Source organism: Bombus bifarius, unplaced genomic scaffold, assembly GCF_011952205.1.
Source record: "Bombus bifarius isolate JDL3187 unplaced genomic scaffold, Bbif_JDL3187 scf7180000008494, whole genome shotgun sequence".
NCBI lineage: Eukaryota > Metazoa > Arthropoda > Insecta > Hymenoptera > Apidae > Bombus > Bombus bifarius.
Window position 1 is genome coordinate 217,862 of NW_022884684.1, and position 21,291 is coordinate 239,152.

At 32.8% G+C, this 21,291-nt stretch overlaps 2 protein-coding genes across 5 annotated transcripts; one reads left to right on the forward strand and one right to left on the reverse strand.

Annotated features, from left to right (window-relative positions):
• Positions 1–49: 49 nt before the first annotated feature.
• LOC117213082 (uncharacterized protein PF11_0213-like) lies at positions 50–16,873 on the reverse strand. Of its 4 annotated transcripts, none has more exons than XM_033458377.1 (8): positions 14,995–16,867; positions 4,154–14,889; positions 3,448–3,654; positions 3,233–3,352; positions 2,887–3,144; positions 1,616–1,732; positions 1,476–1,547; positions 1,260–1,401 (listed from the first exon to the last, which is right to left on the reverse strand). In XM_033458377.1, exons 1-8 carry the CDS (start codon positions 15,902–15,904, stop codon positions 1,330–1,332), a joined length of 12,492 nt encoding a protein of 4,163 aa, XP_033314268.1. In that variant the 5' UTR covers positions 15,905–16,867; the 3' UTR covers positions 1,260–1,329. The 4 variants fall into 4 exon arrangements, with proteins under 4 accessions (XP_033314266.1, XP_033314268.1, XP_033314267.1 ...); XM_033458376.1 differs by having other exon boundaries at positions 4,154–9,427; positions 9,530–16,867; XM_033458375.1 differs by having other exon boundaries at positions 50–1,401; positions 4,154–16,867.
• Positions 16,874–17,580: 707 nt separating this feature from the next.
• On the forward strand, positions 17,581–21,093 carry LOC117213076 (dihydrolipoyllysine-residue succinyltransferase component of 2-oxoglutarate dehydrogenase complex, mitochondrial). The gene is made up of 9 exons (XM_033458362.1): positions 17,581–17,754; positions 18,255–18,279; positions 18,424–18,475; positions 18,619–18,689; positions 18,771–18,898; positions 18,977–19,303; positions 19,412–19,587; positions 19,664–20,114; positions 20,185–21,093. The coding sequence occupies exons 1-9, from the start codon at positions 17,680–17,682 to the stop codon at positions 20,317–20,319; spliced, it is 1,440 nt and encodes a 479-aa protein (XP_033314253.1). The 5' UTR covers positions 17,581–17,679; the 3' UTR covers positions 20,320–21,093.
• The last annotated feature ends 198 nt before the right edge of the window (positions 21,094–21,291 follow it).

A 21,291-nucleotide genomic window follows, 5' to 3' on the forward strand; every position in this document is an offset into this window, starting at 1 on the left:
AATTTTAACAAACAATATATGAGATTTGGGTATTTCAGTACACGTTTCATAACTTTCGCATAATTTAATATACAAAATTTTAAAATTGTGTACATTACTACCGCTAGTTTACATAAAAAATTTACTCTCAAAAACAAATGTAACGAACTTTGCCAAAAATACGAGAACAATGTTTTATTGTTACATGCAACAAATACTAGATACATAATAAATTAGTAAAGTACAACGTAGTACGTCCAGTGATGTGCATGTAAATGATTATTTTTATAAGTACAATGCGAAATGAACGAAATAATATATGTTAAAGATAAACCAAAGTTGTATAGAACTTGTTTGCACACTATGCTTCTTTAAAAAGATTTTGCAATTCATGTAATATAGACGGGTTTTTTTTCTTCTTTAACATATACATTTCATTATAATCACATTCTAACATTCTTTGTTAATAACATCGGTAGAAACACATCTTTCTTTTACTAGTTACTTCATAATAATATAAGATAAAAGGTGTAAAATAATTACGAATTACGGAACAATGCCTAAAAAATAACGTAACAATTGACAAAGAAAGATATAAGTTCAACGAAACAAATTATTGCAACGATTCTTATTCGGAAAGATATGCATTCCATCGATGCGATGAAACTCACGTTTCTTATTGATTTAATTTAAATAAATGTTTCCATACAAGTTGGCTTTACACACCTCAATCTTTTGCATTAATCAAGCAAATTACGAAATGCTGTCAGGCCACCTACAAATTTAATATAAAACAATAAATATAATTATTATTAGCATTTACACTTATTGTGTTACTGTTTTATAGGCATATATTCACATAACACTTTAATATATATATATCCAATATATATCCAAATACAAAAGAAAAAGTAACAAGTGCAAAGGTTCAAAAACTTTGAACGATAAAGGGTGCACTCCTTTGTAATCATGTTTATGTTTCTTGTATCATTATTATAGAATGTGAAAAAAAGCATTTCACACACATGTTACGCACAAGGCACAGGAGGCTTACCCCTACTAGCGCGAGTTTACAAAATGGAATAAAGAACAAGAATTTACCACGTTTTTCAAATGTACTGACTTTGTCGCAATATTAATAATTTATCTAATTTTTTGTACAAACATATTTATATATATTACTTATGTGCATTTTCTCGCAAATAAAATGTATATATGTATATATATTACAAAGTAACTCCTCTGAGTCTGTACAATGATTTCATAGGCAGATTGTACTCCAAATTTAATAATCTTTTTCCTCGGAGCACGATTAGACTAGGATCTGTCAGTTCAAGCTTGATTCACTTTCTATAGTAAAGATCGTACTTGTCGTGGCATTTGCCATGACTGCAAACGTTTATCTTTGCTACCAGCTATGATCTAAAAAAATAAATGTTTGAATATTACATTTAATGTAATATTCTAATAGCATTTTAATAGAATATTTTAGATACCTTATTGTCTATGACTTCCATACTTAATAACATATTACCAGGTCCAGGTATACTGCATACAAGTTGATGATCCTAGAGTTTGTCTAAAGATTAATACAATTTCTTTCATAGTTAACATTAGTTTTGAAGTTCATACTAACCTTTGTATTAAATACATAAATATTTCCATCATAACAACCGGCAAACAATAGTTGTTTGTACAGACGCATGCATACAATTCCTACACCAGCATCATACTGCATTGTTTGTTCGCCATTCTATAAAATAAAGGAATGCAAAGAATGAATTTTACATGATGATGCTGTATTACAATGATAACATGGAAGATTATACAGTAGAACCTCGATTATCCGGGCACTCATTATTCAAGCATTCTATCATCGGAATATTCTACTATCGGTACATTTTGTACTATGTGTGTATGTAATCCATGCAGTATTTATTTCCTTCTATCAAATTTATCGGAAATAACTTTTCAATTCGAACAAACTCTTCACAGCATTTTAGTATGGTATTTACATTCAAAGCCTCACGGCAACAGTGTTGTCAGAACGGAAATGAGTAATATTGTCAGTTGAAACAAAATATAAAATCATGAAAAAGTTGAGAAATGGCGCGAATGCAATAAACTTAACACAAGAATATCTATGTTGGAAAATCTACGGTCATTGGTATAAAAAATAAAGAGTGAGCAATAGAAAATCATTTACAGGATATTGACTTATCGAATGCTAGCACTTCCCAAACAAGTTGAAAACTGGCAAAAAATAATGATTTCGACACGATTCGTTACTAGTGGTTTCTACAATGTAGACATAAAGAAATACCTATATCAGTGCCGATTATATGCGAGGAAGTTTGGCAGTTTAATGAAAAATTAAATGGAAATCCTAATTTTCACCAAAGTTTAAATTACGTCACAGTATTCACCAAATGAGCATTAGTGTAGAAAAACTTTTTCGTGGGCTTGCAACGCTGCATAGCATACCAGAATGCGAAGATCGTAACAGAACTGATGTAATAGATTGGCTTGAATTTGATAAGAAATATAATATTGGCACACAAGTATATACCAATGAAAATCTTCAAAGTGTTAATAACAAAACTCTGGATCAAGAAGTGGACGAATGAACGGATGACTACAATGAAGATGTGCCTTCTCATTTTTTATTCTTAAGCAATTGTAGCTCTCGAAAAAGTGCTTGAATGGTTCGAAACATGAAACGAAAGCAGCTAGAAGAAATCACTCGCATTAAAATATACATGACCTAGAGGCAAGATATGGGATCCGAAAGATTTTATATAGCGTTTAATTGTTTGTTTGTATCATTTGGTTTAAAATATATGAAGTCTCCTTATTAAGTCCTATAATCGAGATTGTATTGTACCTATATATATTATTTTTACAAACCGTAAAATCAAAGACAAGTATAGATGTGCTACTTGTACCACAATAAATCAAATGATTATTACGCATCAAACTATACACAGTGTGACTTTTTTGACCACAAATTGTGCGAAGAAATAGGCCATTTTGAGCATCTCGTATCGTTATCGGTTGACTACGTGATGCTACGATAAGAACTCTTCGTGGACCCTCGTTAGTTGCTTTTAAAGCTAATACAGACTTATCTGAGAACTGTATGCTGTTTCCTTTAATAGTACCTGACTGAAATATTCATACATTTTTTGTTACAAAAATGATATTCATACATATTCGATAAAAACAATTTTATACATAACATTTTTCAACGAACCTTTATATGATAGCGTGATACATGCCCTGACTTAGTACCAATAAAAATTATTCCCCATGCTTCATCCATACATTGTATGGGGCTACCTATATCCGCTGTATCTCTTACTTGCACTCCAGTCTAATGAAATTTATTTATAATAAATAATAATATGTAGCAAAAGGAGTTAACAACATGTATGTATTATGCTAAATTGATAAACTTGTTACTGTTACCATTATGTTGTAACATCGTAAGGTTCCATCCAATGAACCAGAGAACATCCATTCTTTGTTAATATCTGTGCTAGTTGTATTGTATACATATAAACAAGTTACTGCTGCTTGATGACCTTTGTAGATGTTTAATATTCCATTAGATGCTTGATTGTACCTGTATATTCTGCCATCTTCACTTGCGGCTAGGAATGAATTCTCAAAAACCTAGAAAAAATACTTTCCTATTATTAAGTTGTAAAATTTAATCTAACTTGTAGAATTCTGATAAAAGTTATTTATAGTGGTAACAGTTTCATGATTATAGATAAAAAGAGAAATAACAAATAACTGCATTATAATATAGAAATAACACTAACATAAGTAAGAGGAAAATAACAAGTGGAAATTTGAAAACTAGACATTTTTACAGATTGTATTAACACTATTTCCCTGTATTTTTATATTTGTATATATCATATGCCAATAGAACACTTTATATGACAAAATAAATATTTTATGAAAAATAAAATATAATAGCAAAAAAGTATAATGGTTCTATACAAATTAGGACTATAATACAATTTCTTTGTTTCAAAGAATATTTGGATCTACTATGTTATAAAAAAGAAGAGAAAGTATCACAGAGTTTGATACCAAAAAATAAAAATACTTATGCATTACTTTAATACATACTTTCATGTCATTATTTCTTCCGTTTCTTTACCTTAATATCTAAAATAGGACCTTTATGAACCGTATATTGCGTCCTCGGTAGTTCTTTATCGTCATTTATATCTATTGCAGTCAATGTTGATCCAGACTTGCTGTGTTGTTGATTCTTAGTAACTATCGTTTTTTCTCCCACAATCTCAATATCTGGTTTATCACAATTCTGTATAATGTCTACAGTAATAGGTTCCTTCGCTAAAACTGGCATAACTTCGATATTGCGGTCTGCACATTCTTCATCATTTACAGGTGAATCCATATTTGCAGATCTTGGTATTTTCTTAATTTTAATGGAACTTATTTGATCATTAACAAGTCGTGTTGTATCGTCGAATTTTTTAATCAATTTTAAAGCCTGACTTCGTGGTAATTCACTCAATGATGTTGTCTTGCATACAGTAGGCAAATCTTTGGTTGATGTTGATTCCGCAAGACTTACGGAAGAATCCATTTGAGTAGAGTTAGGATAGATGTATGTGTTAATTTTGGATATTTCATACTTTTGTAATACGTCTAAGCTTACATTAGGATTCAAAATCGTATGTCTACAATCTACTATCCGTACTACGCAATTCATCATTTCGGACATTGTATGTTTTTTGTGTCTTTTAATTCCTTTTAAAGATTCATTACTTGAATTCAATTCATGTGCCACAACTTCAATTTCTGGAAGAATAGGCGTGCGTCGCTTTCTGTTCATTATTGGCTTTTGAATATTACGATTCCTTCTAGAATTTATTGATATAGTTTCGACTTCTTCACATGGTGATGTACTTGGAAACTGCATCCTGAAATTCTTTTCCTCCTGCTCAGTATTTGGGACGGTTACATCAATCTCTAATTTTATACGTTTCACACATTCTTCGGCATATCTCGAGCTTCGTCGAACAGCAGTCTTGCTGCTTCCTCTCTTATGCTTAAACGATTTCTTACTTAATACTTCATCGCTTTTTAACGCTTCTGTATTCTCAGTAAAAGAAGAAACAGATGCGCAATTCTGATTATTATTTTCTTCGCATGCAGTCTTATCAAATCGCTCAATATCTTTTCTTTTGTGTGATTCTTTATGTTCTTTAAGACTTACAAAGCGTTCATTTTGAGGTATACAATCGAATTCTTCAACAGTATTGTCAACATTATTATCTTCATCGTGCAAAACTACGGAATCTTGCATATTTGCTTCGTTTACGTTTTCTAGTTTAAAACCAAATTTATCCTTTGATGTAGTTTCATCCATAATAGCAATATTTTTATCATTGTTAGATTCAGTTGATGCATCATAATTATTTCGAGTATCTTCAGATGTTCTTACAAATTGACTGTTAGTAGGTTCCTGTGTTGCAATATTCTCGTCAGTATTATTTAGTTTGTTTTGCAAAGTAGACTCCATAGTTTCCATATTAGTTTTTCTTTCAGCTTTTTCCGAATATTCCAAGACGTTCGAGATATTCTGCCCATCGCGAATATTATTTGAATTTGATTCCGTAAGACACGAATCTGAATCTTTTATTGAGGTCGACCGATTGATTTTCACATTATCATTTTCTACAGCTTGCTGTACCAAGGATTTTACTAAATTTGCTTCGATATTCATAGATGTATCATCTGTACATGTTTCGGATAAATTCATTACAATTTTTGATGACACACTGATTTCCAAATCTTGTTGAAAGTATTCATTATTTAAAAATTCTTGCGATTTACTAGATAACATTTGTAAATCATCTTTCTTCGAAACATTATTCCTTTCATTTTTATTGTCAGAAATGTTAACATCGATCAATGGTTCGATGCAAACTTCTTTAATATTCCTTAGTGAGGAATTTATAATCTGTTTCTCCTTATTATCTCTAAATTCAGAGTTTACCTCTGGGTTTGGTATAGCAGATATAACACCTTCAGAGCAATTAGTTAATCGCTTTTCTGATGACTCTACATAAAGATCTTGTGTTCTGTTTTCTGCTACTGCGTTTATCACTTCAACTACGTTTTTCCACAGTTGCGGATCATCACCTGTTTGTTGTTTAGTTTGCTGTTCGAAAGAATCCAATAATTGTTTCTTTTGATGCAATTTTTTAGCATATAGAGCTGACAGTGGCAACTCCTCCTCGTCAGGAGTCAAAGTATTCACAATCTGTAACAAATTCTCTAATTTTCTCTTTTTCTTTCTTCGCGCTTCGGCTCTTATTCTTCGCATTTTCGCAATTTCTTTCTTATACGTTTCCTCTAACAAAGCAAGGCCAGTGTTTGATTTCTTTTGATCATCTGTGCTTGGATTCTGAAGAAGAGAATCCCAAGTACTATCATCCGAATATATCAATGACCTTTCTGGTGTTTTGTTCTCCATTGGTTTTTCTACTAAATCTACGTCATTACTTGTCTTATTTGAAGTTTCATGTTTTTCTTTGCAATCTTTTGTTAAATAATTTTCTTTGTTAAGCTCTGGTACTTTTATTTCAATAGTGCCTTCATTAAGTATTTGAGGTTCCACAGATTCAATGTTTTCTGTCTCTTGAGATTTACTTATATCTTTATTGATATCTTCTTGGAATATAGTTTCATTCACTGAAACCTGTTCAGAATTTTGTTCTATTGTTGTTCGTTTCGTATTGATTTTTTTAAGTGTTACTTTTATTGCGTTATTAACTTGTTTCTTCTCTGTAACTGTACTTTGTGTGTCCTTGGTGCATACATTCTGACTGTCTGATTTATTTTCCGATCTTTTAACCGATCTTTCAACCGATCTTTCAGAGCTTTGTCTCTTTCTTTTTTTAGATGATTTAGTATCTTCGGCATGATATGCGATCTCTTCATCATCGGAACCACAAGTAGAAGTACAGCTTCCCCTTTTCTCTGCATGATGATCGTGTTTATACAATGTCTTAGATTTATTTGGCTGTATCGGACTGTCTTTTGTAGGTAAACTTCCTATAGATGTGTTGGCACATTGATTTGCTACGGGATTAGGTTCGATATTCTGAAGTAATTGTGTCATTAACGCGGATGGAGTTCGAGGTCTAATTACTGGCGTTTCAACTTCTCTGTCTTCGTGTGTCACGTCATTTTGTTGTAAATTATTGTCGTTTGGTAAGGTATTGCTTGTTAACATTTGATAGAGGGTCATCTTTTCTGTCATTAATTTATGGATTTCAACATCGATTGCGATCATCCTAGCCATGACAGCTTCTTTCATGGTTGGATGTTTAATTTTTACAGTATCTGATGTCAATGCTCCCTTCACTATCTTCTTTGAAATAGTAGGCTTCCGTTTCTTATATCTCCTTTTCGATTTATCGATTATGTTATTTAAAGTCTTATTCTTGTCTTTTTGATTCAACTTATTCGAAATTCGTGCCTCGTATTCTTCATTATAATTGATAGATAAATTTCTATCAATGGACGTGCTTATTTCACAAGGAACTGATATTTGCTTATCTAGCAAATTATTATCCACTTGCTGTTGTTCCCTCAGTTCTAGAAATTCTTCATTTGCTTCAGGCATTGATGCAGTATTCCGAAAGTTCTCTATGGACTTTCTCCTGGCAGTTTTTATTGGAACATTTAAATTTTGTGAGCTTTCACTTTCAAGGGGTGTAACTACTGGTTCGGTTGCGCAAGAAGATTGAACATTATGCAGTAAATTATCCTCTGATACATCGGTACAATGTTCATTCCTTTCTTCGATTCTTATTTCTGTAATCGATGATGGTTCGATCGTTGCACATTTTTGAGAAATATTTTCAGATGCTGCATTAATAATATTTTGTGGATATTCTACTGAAATTTCTGAATTAATTGAATTAATAGGTTTAGTAGTTTTTAATATTTTTGAATTTGCTTCTAAATTTTCGTTTGATGGAGGTATAGGAAAAAATAGATTTGTAGTATTTACAGTCTTCTCTGCAGCCGCAAATAACTCTGATGGAAAAACAGCAGTAGTTTTTTCAGACGACGTAGATTTCTCATTTTCACGCGTAGATGTTACATTAGTTTGATTTAGTTTCCCATCGTGATTGTTCTTATCAAAAACTTCTGACAACTCGTTAAAAGCTATTGAGTTAAAACTTGATGATTTAATATCACTCGGCAAATTCTCTTGTTCCTGCAATGATTTAGTCGTAAAAATATCTGCATCTCGCGCAATACAATCTTCAAGATCCAAGTCAAGAGAACTCAATTTCTTGATCGATTTTTCATCTGTATCGTCTATATATTCGTCTAAAACAATAAATGACTGGCTATCTTCGTCAAGTGCATCATGATGATTATCTATGTTAGCTAGAAATAAAAATTTCGGTTGAGCAGAAAGATCGTAAGTTTGATCATTTTCCGTTGTTATATCTTCATCCTTAATTTCCAACGTCGTATCATCAATCTTGATATTATCTTTCACATTTAAGCTATGATCTACCGTTTTTTCTGTAATATTTTGTTGCTCGTTTGCTAAATTAGAAATTGAGAATATTTCGTTTTCTTCGTCCATTTTCTTAGAAGAATCTTCGTCACCATCTTTCTCTTCCTCTTTCGATACTATAATGGGTTTATCATTGAAACATGTTTGTAAGCATTGATTGGAATCTTTGTATTCATTTATTGTGTTTTCTTCGATATTTGCATTGTTCATCTTTGTATGATATAATAGAGTTACTTGACAAATATCATTATCGATGGTATCCGCGAGAAAACCCTTAAACGGACTACTCCGACTATCTGGAGATTTCACTTCGTTTTTACCACGTACTTTACTATAACCGTATAAAGTTTTTAATTTTTGACTTAACCGAGATATAGTCCTATCCTGCTCTTCTACATCATTCGTTTCTGCATTTATATCATCGTTTTTAACAATAGCTTCCGAATGGATTCTCGTATCCAAAGTAGAATTACCAGCGGCTTTGGAATCTTGCAAATGTTCAATATTAATTGTATGACTGTATTTTTCAATATCAACATCGATTTGTTTGCTTAACGAATGGGATTCTTCGCCAATGTAGTTCGAAACAAGAGGTGGTGTACTTGTCATACATTTTTCAGTGCGAATTGGTTGAACATGACCAACAGACGTTGAGCTTACTGATGACATGTCGTTGCATATATCCTTTTCTTTGTTCAAGCTTACTGCGGACATAGATTCAGCGAACATACTCACTTCATTGACTTTAGTTGTATGTTCTCCTATTTCTTTATTTGATTCACCATCTTTTTTTACATTTTCCGAGCTTATTAAGTTTTGGTCCTGGGTTCTCGCCATTTCTTCATTTAAAACCTGCTGGTTCGAAATAATTATTTCATTATCTTGTAGTGCAACGTTTTCATTAATGCTTACTGCTTCTTTGTTACTATCAGTGAGCACTTGGTTGTTTTGTCTTACCACGGAATGAGTATTAACTTCTTTCTGTAGAGTTTTGCTATCAATTATCACTTCTGCGTTTCCCGAGCACGTTTCAACAGTTTGAAGTTTAGATAAATTTTCATGAATATTATGACTGCTTGTTTTTTCAACTTCACTTTGATCGGTGGCATGTGAACTTACAACCGGTACTTTTTTATTGCCATCAGGAGTCTTTTTATGAGAATGTTTTTCTACAGGGTTTTCTTCTATCGATTTAGATTCATTCAGCTTCGAACTCTTTTTCTTTTTTTCACACGATTTCTTAGCTTTCTCTTTCTTCAATTTCAATTCTTTACTTCCCTCTGATCGAATATTTTTAAACTTAGAGGAGTCAACATCTGAAATTGGTTTCTTTGGCTTTTTCTCTGATTCTAGTTTTAATTTCTTTCTATTCGGAAATTCGTCGAGTTCTTGCTTGTCAATTTCTTTCGACAAGGATTTGTTATCATTTTTGCATTCCATACGTTTTACAGAGTCTTTAAAAATGTTTGAATCATCGATGCATCGAGTTTCATTCTTCTCGTTGAAGTTTTTCGGTTGTATAGAAATCACGGCTTCTTTAGTTTCTTGCGCGACATCCATGGTCTGATGCTCTTCTTCCAAATTATTCTTCTCTCTGGCCTCTACTTTATCAGAATCCTCCGAAGTGGGCGTACTCGTTGATCTTACCGTAGTTAACCGTGGATCCGCTAGTTGTGCTTTATTTGTATGAATTTCAGTTTTTATTTCGCTTATTGCTTCTAATGATTCCACGTTAGATTTATCAGTAGGTAGAGAATGGTGAGATTCTCGAATCAACGAAGCAGAATTTGCAGGAGCCTCTTTTAACGCGCCTAGTTCCTTCAAACGTCTCTGCAACGCGCGCTCTTTATATGCTTTTATGTCTATTTTTTTATAACCGCCACTCTTGTTTTCCACCGAGTAACTAGTTGTACATGCTTTTTCATCAACAGACTGATTATTCGTACTAGTATCAAGAACAATATTTAAACTACTATGGGTTGCAAATGACATTATATGCGTTGTGTTGTTATCACTGATAGCTTCACTGTGCGATTGAATAGACGGAGATGATTCTTCAGTAAGTAAAGGTATATTAGTTTGATGTAAAGAGATATTCATAGATAACATTCCGTCTATTCGTTCGTTATTACTCGTCGTCGCTATTTCGTAATCTCTATTCATTTCCAGAGGATCTTTCGTCTTTTCGTTATCTACATTCACTGTATTATTCTTTGTAAATTCCGTTACTTTCTCCATAATTTGCCTCTGTTCCGCATTATTGGATTCTGGCATTTGTTTGAGTTGTGCTTTAGTTTTCGGTTGCGTCACTACAGAAACAATCGTGGGTTTGTTCTTAGGTTGCGACGATACGGTCTCACAAGTAACAGGAAGTACAGTGCAGTCTTCCTCTGTTTGTAAACTTTGCAATTTACTAAGCGACTCAGTTGACCGATTAACCGAAATATTATTAATTGTGTCATTTAATGAAGCATTCTCCTCGAACGAACTCATCGATTCCTCTTTGACGATTACTTCTTTCTTGATCTCATCCTCTTTCAGTGCCCGAAACCCTTCGGTTTGTTCGGTAGATTTTGACGAACCCGAATAAGAATTCCTTTTCCTCTTTTTTCTCTTCTCTTTCTTTCGTTTCTCTTTCTTGTCTTTTTTCCTTTTTTCACGTTTGCGAGATTTTCTTTCCTTATGTTTACTCTTTTCTTTCCATTCCTTTTCTATCTCAGCGACTACTTCATCTCTGATGGTTTCATTGAGCGATTTTTGCTTTGCGATCTTTTCCTTTTCTTTTATTACTTTCAACAATTTTGTCACATTGGGAGAAACAGTTTCCTCGTCACTGTCGCTGAAATTACTTGAACTGGTCTCGCTACTACTTGCCGATATTTCTGCTGTTTGTAGTTCTTTTATCTCGCTAGGATCGCTAATACACCTATCTAAATTATGCACAGAAACTTCGCGGGTTAAAGGACTTATGCTTAAATGTCTCATTGGTGAATCTGAGGAGCAGTATCTCGGAGCGCGATTATTTCTCTCATCTTTGCTTAAATTTTCTGCACTGTTAGAGGTATTTTTTCGCACAATAGTTGAAGCTACCAAAGTGTTAGTTAGTCCATACTTCGCTTCCCATTCTTCTTTCGTTAAATTCCTAAATGTATCCGGATCCTCTCGTTCCTTTCTCTTCCATCTTTCATACCTTTCGTGGTTAGACACGTGACGCGTGTTGCGATCTTCGGAATTGGATTTACGCGCTCTTAAATGATCTATATCCGCGTTACTTTTACCTAACTGTTTGACTCGCGCGATCCCAGCTGAAAAAATATCATCGAGATCAGCTACTGTTTTGTTAGGAATCTGTGAGAAAGTGTTATACTCAGAAGCTTCTGTTATTGTTTGAACCAATGAAGCACCTGAACCTGTATCAATGCTCTTCTCCGGTTCCACAGGCAAACTCGTGTTTGATAAACTCTTCGTTCTCTCTGTTACTTGAAACAATATATCATCCAAGTCAGCTTCGTTAAATAGTGGTTGCTGTTGTTTCTTATGCGTATTCTCGATTTCGCGATCATTTGATAGTGATCGATGCGACGAATTTGTATCCTGTTGTAAAATATTAACATTCGATTCTGTGTTCAAGGAATAGTGAATAGATTCTTCTTTACTATATATAGATTTATCTTCTGCATGTTCTTCGTCTTGAGGATCTTGATACTCAGTAGATGGGATTTTTAGACTCTCCTCCCTTACATCCTCGCACGAATGTACTCCCAGATTTTCGTTCTGATTTATAATTTTAATCTCTTCGATATCTGCGTTTTGACTTTCGGATAATTCAGTATCAAACGGTATATCAAGTTGTAAAACTTCGCTCAAATGATGAATAAATTCTGTAGGTAAATCCGTAATACCGACAACAGCGCTTGGATCTAACATAGCGTTCAATTGATTCATAAATTCTATTCTATCGTATTCTTTCATTTTCTCGTCTTCCATGTTTCTTAGTTCTAAAGAAAGAGACGACTTTCTTTCTTTCACCAGATGTTCCATTGCAATATCAAACTTACGAAGACTCGAATTATTGACCATATTGCAAATATCGTTTTTACTCATTTTCAGGAAACGACTGATCACTCTTTTCTTCCATAATGCCTCTGGGGTAAAAACCTTTTTCTTTTCAGATTCTTTTTTTGATTTTTGATTCTTTTGAATATCTATGTCACTAGATGTTAGTGTTGTATTCGAAGAATGCGCATGTAATTTTTCCAAATCTCCGTAATTTTTATAACGATAACATGTATAATTTGATTTTTCATGTATAGGGATGACTTGTGGATCAGCATTTTTGTTAATTTTCGCCTCTTTTTGTTTATTTTTATTTTGATTCGTGTTATTGTTACTTTCAGAAGAATGCTTCCTAGAGTGAGCCCTCTCTTTATTTGAATTTTGAATTGCACTTTGTTGCGAGATTTCTCTGTTTTCAGGAATATTTATAACAGTCCTATGCCACTCTTCCGGTTTATGTATTTTCTTTGTTTTGGAGTTTAAGTTGAACACCACCTTGGGTCTTATTTGATCACTTGCCAATAATGCATTTTCGGTATTTTTACTCTGATTTTGTACACTTTGTCCCTCATCTATTGCCTTTATATCCTCTTGTTTCTCACAAATTAGTTCTGGCCCGCAGACTATATTTTGTCTACTTTTCTTATTCCTATTTTTTTTTTGTTTTCTTGTATTACTTGTATTTCCTTTCTCTACTGACAAAGAACGATGTGTACTTTCGATTGGTATTGGAATTTTGGATGATGTCAATGGTAATTCAGAAACTGTAGGTTTATCTTTATCGTTTGTTTCTTCTGTCAAGTTCATTATTTGCTTTGCAAATTCCATTGCTTCTTGCATATCTTCTAACCCATCATCCATGTTTATGCTTTGATTAGGATTGGAATTTCCTCCCACTGAAGGTTCTTTTGGTGGTGGTAGAAGACCTTCAGTGACATTCATAGGAGGTAGAGGCAATGGAAATTCCCTTATTATTTCTTGTCCGCTACTTGTTTGTGATATAACAGATGAAAAATTCATCCGTACATTAGAAATAAAAGGTTGACGCGATGGTATGTTTATAAGAGGCAATTGTGCAAAATTTGGTACAATGGGACCAGTGTTAAAATCTGATGCTGGTGATGTGTCCATTAAATTCATTGGCACTGTAGTTGACCTAGATGCATCTAAAGGTACAAATAGATTAGAACGTTCTTGAGATGAGAGTCGCGGATCGAAAATTGGTGGAGGTTGGAGGGTTTCCTCCCTTTTATGAATTTTTGGCGGTGGGTGTTGAGGATTAAATTCAGGTATTTTTTCATTATTTGTTACTGAGACGTTTGAAATTCTCGGAGGTGGTCCCCTGAGATCAAAAGTAGGCGATTGTTGTATAACTTTTAAATTAATCTGACAAGTACTTGGTGTTTGACCTTTCAAATCTAAAGAGGGCATAGACTGTACACTTTCTTGTTTATTAGACGGTTCAGTACCTGATTTTGATCTTATATTTGGTGGTGGTTCACTTGGATCAAAAGCGGGAGGCAAATCATTAGAAGAAAATAGCGCTATTGAATTGTGCTGACAGTCATGGTTTAAAACAGGTACATTATGCGTAAATGGTGGTGGTGCTCGTGGATCAAATCCAACTGGAACTAAATCAGTTGCTTTAAATGATTTAACATGTCTTGGTGGAGGTATTCGATTACCATGAAATGGTAATCTCTGTGATCCTCTAAAAAATGAATTTTTTCCATTCTGTTGGAAAACCCAATGGCCTCTAGGCCCCCCAATCCTTGGAGTTAACCTAGGAGGTATATTAAAGACCTTTGATTGAAAAACAGGTGGATTATTTAATTTCTTATCATCATTTAATTTATTTGCTTCATAATTTGAATATGTTGAAGATGTAGAATCACAGATGCTGTTTGAATGAATTTCTTCATTAGGTGGTAGAAAATTAAGTGATCTCTTTCGAGAACAATCAGATACATTTTCCAAATTTTGATGAATTACCTCTTGGGATACATTTCTTTGTAAATTATTTTGGATTTGATTATCTTCAAGCAGCTTTGTTTCTGTGTGATTATTATGTTGTATATTGATGTTAGTATCCTGTGTGTTATCTCTATTTGGATCTTGTATATCTACTTGCACAGTGTTTTGATTTTGTGGACTATCTATCTTTAACTCATTTTGATCGTCTGTAGTTGATACTGATATAGAACTTGTTTCTACATCATTAACATCTAAAGCTCTTTCTGGCAGTGAAATATTTACTGAATCTGTCGGTAATAAATTTGTTATATTCTCATCTAAATTCAAAGTTAATAACTTTTCATTAACATTATTTGAGTTTGAAGATATCAAACTTTCTGTAATATTGTTACCTTGCAATTGTAAGTTTTCTATGTTGCATTTAAAATCAGACAATTCGTTATGTATTTGTTCATGGCATTTATCATCTTCCAGTAACATATTTGACTGTTTGAAGTCATCTTTGTCATATGAATCCAAGATGATTAGGGATTCTTCTTCATCTATAATTGTAATTTCATTATTTGTACTTATATTATCTGTAGACTTCTTCTCAAAACTAATTGAAATCTCATTATTAGATTCACTATCTACATTGCCAAATTTTAAATTATTACAATCAATCCTGCCTATATCTCTAAGGTCAGTGAATGTCAGGTTAAGTTCAGGTGGTTCGTGTCTAAGCTCAGGGATAATTTTATTTCGAGTATTTTTTTCTTCAGAACCATTATTTGGTAATATAGGCAAATCATCTTCCCAAAAATTTGTAATTTCTTGTTCTGTTATAGAGGATAATTTTTTCTTTAATTTGTCAGCTGTTTCTGCAATCTTTTGCTGACGTTCTTCTTCAGAACCAAGCAAGGGAGTTTGTGGTACTGATACAGGCTTATCTTCAATTAATTCTTCTTGGGGTAATAATGCTGTATGTATAGGATTTCTTATAAAGCCCATATGAAATTGAGATGATGTTGGTCTACCAGGCCCAGAAAATCTTACTATTCCACGACCACCTATTGTTCTACCCCTGCTATTTGGTCGATATTGTAAATTTCCTCTATATTGCAAATGAAAATTTTTATTCTGCTGCCATGGTGCAAAATTTGGACGTTCTATCCATTTCTCAGGACCAGGTAACCTATGTGGTGGTCGTGGATGATTAAAACTAGGATGTGGAAATCTGGGAACATTAAAGCCATTGGCTGGACCATTTGTACGAGCTCCTCGTGGTCCAAAGCTTCTTCCACGATATCCACTGCTGCTCATCACACTGTTAATTATGACACTTTAATTATCACAGTGCATTTGAGTCTACAGTTCTGTTCACTGTCATACGACCCTTAAAATGCACTAAACCTATTATATTAATGTTTATATGCTGCATAGTTTATTTAATTAGGGTCTTCTTATTTTGGAAAATGAAATACTTTAAAGAAATCTGTACATTTAAAGTAATGTTCATTCTAATGCTCCATCAAGTTATTAACACAAACTTTAAAATATTACAACCTATTACCATACATAATAAATTAAAGCTCTGTGCAAAATATACAGAAAGGACTATCCTTCTTTTATTCCTCAATCTTCTTTTCACTCCTCACGTCTTTACGACTGATATTAAATCCTTACGATTTTTAATTGCAACAGTGTGTGTGTGTGTGCGTGCGCGCGTATGTCACAATTAGTATACACTCATTATCCTCGGATTATTGTAAGAAAAATATAGAATCCCCGCAACGTTAGCGAAACAATAATAAAACGACGTGTACTTATTATTCAAATATAATCGCCATGTTGCACAATCAGTTTCACTAATCTCGATAAACAATACGTATACTTCGCTGTCAGATAGCTACATTAAACTTAACTACTTTTAGAAAATGTCAACTTCTTTATGTGATAGTCAATGTTCAAGCACTATCGCGTGTCGTGCGATTATAGCAAATATGTTTCGATACACAATCACTACGTATTCTATTCATTTAATTACATCTTCACTGTTCATGTTTAAAAACGTAAATTCAGTCACGAACTGACTAACATTTCAGATTGTTCACATTCGTTGTCAGCTTTAACATAGCAATGCTCTTCACAAAGTCGACTTTTTATATTGTCGACTATATTGTTCGTAAATTTTAATGTAAAACATATTTCACATAATATTTAATATGCGAAACCATAGAGATATAAAGATAGAATGCGTGAACAAGTTGAAAAAGCGATATAGGAATACGAAGAAAACGTTGTGTAGAGATTCATATAGTAAATATTCTAATATTAGTAAATATAATATAATATAGTCAATATAGATATTCATATAGTAAATATGTAGTGTAATACCGACCAACGAGCCTCGTTAGTGTATAAAACATACCTGAATAGACAAGAATAGAGGAGGCCTCTGTGCAGCCTTCTCTTTCTATTCCTATATCGCATACGATTTACCAATATGACTCGCATACGACTAGCATCTTTATATACCTATGTGTGAAACAATTCTTTCCTTATAGCGTATATGACTAGCTTATATGACTGATATGAGTTTATTTAGCAACGAAGATTTTGACATTATGAAATATAATTAACTTTCTCAATATATTTTATGTGGAAATTGTCTATTTAGTAATTGCGATTACTTGTTTTATCTTTCATTAGATAGTGCCCAACCGTTTGTATAAAAAAAGAGCGATGTATTCGTTAATAATCGTTAATGCAGAGATTACTAATCGTTAATGGAAAAACACTATTGTTACAACATTAAGGTTTTAGTATTTTAATTTTAATTATTTGCATTTTATTATAATTACAGTATATTTATTTTCAATACAGTAAATATTTGCTTTCATGATTTGTCTAAGTACAGTTAGTTAGTTAGTTTATTGTATTTTTTGGAACCCAATTGTGGCAAATTTCAGAACGCACATTTGTCGTAGCAAACTAGCCCCACCACTAACTATAACCGTATCATACCGTGTCGTATTGCTTCTTGACCATCGGAAGAGTCAAGAGCAAACATCTAAGTCATAATTTTCCATTAGAGGATGACCGCGATGCTGTCCAACTGTCCGCGGTTTGTGCCTCGTGTAATAACAAGACTTAGTATATCACAAACGAAGGTAAATTATCAAACAATACTATCATTCCATTTGTTATTAATGTTAACGTATTTGTGACATACATATTGAGCAAGAAGAACCTAACGCCCTTTGAAGTAGAACCTGCCAATCAAAGTTGTCGGAATACTGCCTTTACCTATTGCATTTCGGTTATATAACAGTATTTGAACACGTTACGATTCATGACTCGATCTATCGACTACAATCTGTCAATGGGAAATTAAAAAATTCCTCGTGGCCGTCAGATGCAAACTTACTTTTTAGATAACCAAACAGATTTCCGTCGATTTTTTCAGGGCGTAATTTAAGGTCAAGGTTCTTTTTCTATCTATTCGATAGACACACTACCTATTTTTATCTAGTTTCTTTTATAACTCACTTTTATGTCATAATGTATATAAAATTATATAAACACATATAAAAATTTATATAACATTTTATATAATTATTACTTTTATATTTTAAATGAGAATCTATATTTATGTATACATTTGTTTCAGGTTGTGAGATCTTTATATAGTCAAGGTAAGACTACTAAATAAAAATGATATAATAAAGAAGTGGTGAGCTATGTTGAAAATCTAAAAACATTATCTTTATAGAGAGGCATATCAACGTTGGGGATAACCATGAACATAAACTATTAATTGTATCAAATCATTTTTGTAGGGCACATTCTATTTATCCACACCCAACATGTGGTCAACAAGAACTCACGAATGTAAGTTTAAAAAGTACATCAAAAGAGTAAAATATCCATATAATATGAATACTTTTTACATTTTTATCTAGAATAAACTGTAGTATAAATGGTTAATTAATTTAATAAGTAAAGTTTAATATGTAATTTTAATTTCTATCTAGATGTACAAAATATAAGAAATTTCACTGTTGGATAGACCAGGCAAGACATATTCATTCAACATCTTCATTATGTAAGTCATCTTTAGGGAAGAAAATATATGGTTAAGATTTTATACATAAATTCTTGCATAATGTAAATTTGTAATTGACAGGGGAAATAAAGGAAGTTGTAGTACCACCATTTGCGGAAAGTGTAAGTGAGGGGGATGTCAGATGGGATAAGAAAGTTGGTGATCAAGTTAAGGAAGATGATGTCTTATGTGAAATTGAAACTGATAAGGTAAAATCAATAAACAAATGAACTTACAGATAATAAACATATCTCGTAATTTATATATTTATGATAATCCCTTCACAGACTTCAGTTCCTGTACCATCACCAGCTTCTGGTGTAGTAAAAGAGATATTTGCCAAAGATGGTGAAACAGTAAAGCCAGGACAGAAACTATGTTCCATTGATGTTGGCGCAGTTGGAGCAGCACCAGCTGAAAAACCAGTTGAGAAACCAGCTGAAAAGCCAGCTGAAAAGGCTCCAAGTCCTCCACCTGCACCTAGTACAGCAGCACCACCGCCGCCACCACCACCACCACCACCTTCAGCAGCTGTACCACCACCAGCTGCACGACCTCCACCTCCACAAGCACCTGCAGCATCCATGCCAGTTGCTGCAATTAAACATGCTCAAGTAGGTGTAATTGTGCAAATTCAGAAATAAAGATTCTTTATTTCTGTTATAAATTTTCCTTCCTGTTATAAATTTTTTACTATTCATTAAATGAATGAACATTTTTAGTCATTGGAAGGTGCAAAGGTACAACTGCCTCCTGCTGATTATACACGTGAAATACTTGGCACCAGAACAGAACAACGGGTAAAGATGAACAGGATGCGAATACGTATTGCAGAACGATTAAAAGATGCTCAAAATACGAACGCTATGTTAACTACATTTAATGAGATCGATATGAGGTTATTACATATCTATTGTAACTATAATTGTTAACTTCTGTTTTTGTTAATAACTAACTTTTTTTTCTTTTTACAGCCGCATTATGGAATTCCGTAAAATGCACCAAGAAAATTTTACAAAGAAATATGGTTTAAAGCTGGGATTTATGAGTCCATTTATTGCAGCGAGCACCTATGCTTTAAAAGATCAACCAGTAGTAAATGCTGTAATAGATGGCACTGACATAGTTTATAGAGACTATGTTGATATTAGTGTCGCAGTTGCAACACCAAAGGGTCTTGTTGTCCCAGTTCTTCGTAGCGTAGAAAACAAGAATTTTGCAGAAATTGAAATTGCTTTGGCAGCTTTAGGCGATAAAGCAAGAAAAGGCAAAATATCCGTCGAAGATATGGACGGTGGTACATTCACGATAAGTAACGGCGGTGTATTTGGTTCTCTGATGGGTACACCTATTATTAATCCACCACAAAGTGCAATTCTTGGGATGCACGGAGTATTCGACAGGCCCGTTGCAGTAAAGGGCGAGGTAAACACCGACAATTTCTTCTAATAAAGACTAATATTACAAATTTTATTGATCTTTTAATAATTTTCAGATTAAAATTCGTCCAATGATGTATGTGGCTTTAACATATGATCATCGATTAATTGACGGTCGCGAGGCTGTGATGTTCTTAAGAAAAATCAAGGACGCTGTGGAAGACCCTAGAATTATTTTAGCTGGCATTTAAGCCCCGTAAATATTTTCATTGAATCGCTTCAAACACGCTTCACATCATGTTCAGAGCATTTTATACACGTTGTATTATATTCTGTTCATCGAGGATTTTACTCAAAACTACATATTCTCAAATACTTACTAATCATTGTGATAAACGAAAGTAAAAGAAGAAAAATATTACACGAACAAGAGAACATAATGTATTACTATCTGAAAGACTTTATGTTATTATCAAAGTATTATTTCAATTTATTTTTTGTCTTAATATACAGCGGCGTAAATCGATCTTTCTGCAACGTATAATACAATTGCTACATCATAACGTTTTTGAATTCTAACTAATGCTTAATTTAAGAAAATCCTTATTGGCATGAAAAAAAAAGAAACATATTTTAGTATCTATGTGACTCGAATACAAAATGCATTATACAGTAATTGAAAGGAAGAAAGCAAATTAAATGCTGTAAAATGTTTAAAACCCTTTACTTGAAAAAAGCATACATTTCTAATATATAATTGGTTCGATGTAACTTAATTATATCTCTTTTTTTAACTTTCTATATTGCTGTTCAACGTATTTTTTGTAAAAATTGTACACAGATCATTACGTTTTTAAGACAACCACGTGTAAGAAGTATTTTATTATTTTTAATTGCTCTTATTTTTATTTTGATGGCTTTGAACGAGATGTTATAAAGAAGCGATAATTAAAGAGCTAGAAGGAGATACTTTATTACAAAAATAAATGTATCCAAGTATTAAAATAAAATTTCACGAATCTATATGTTGTCGATATTGTTAAATTATGTTCACAAAGACTTATATGTCGTATCGAGTTTTCTGAGAAAGAAATTTGTCATTTATACATTTTTCAAAACACGTGGGATTATGCAACAATTTTTCATTTTTTTATAAAGCTATAATTTTTCAATAACTATTGTCGAATACGATCATGTAAATTGTTCATAAATAAAAAACAATA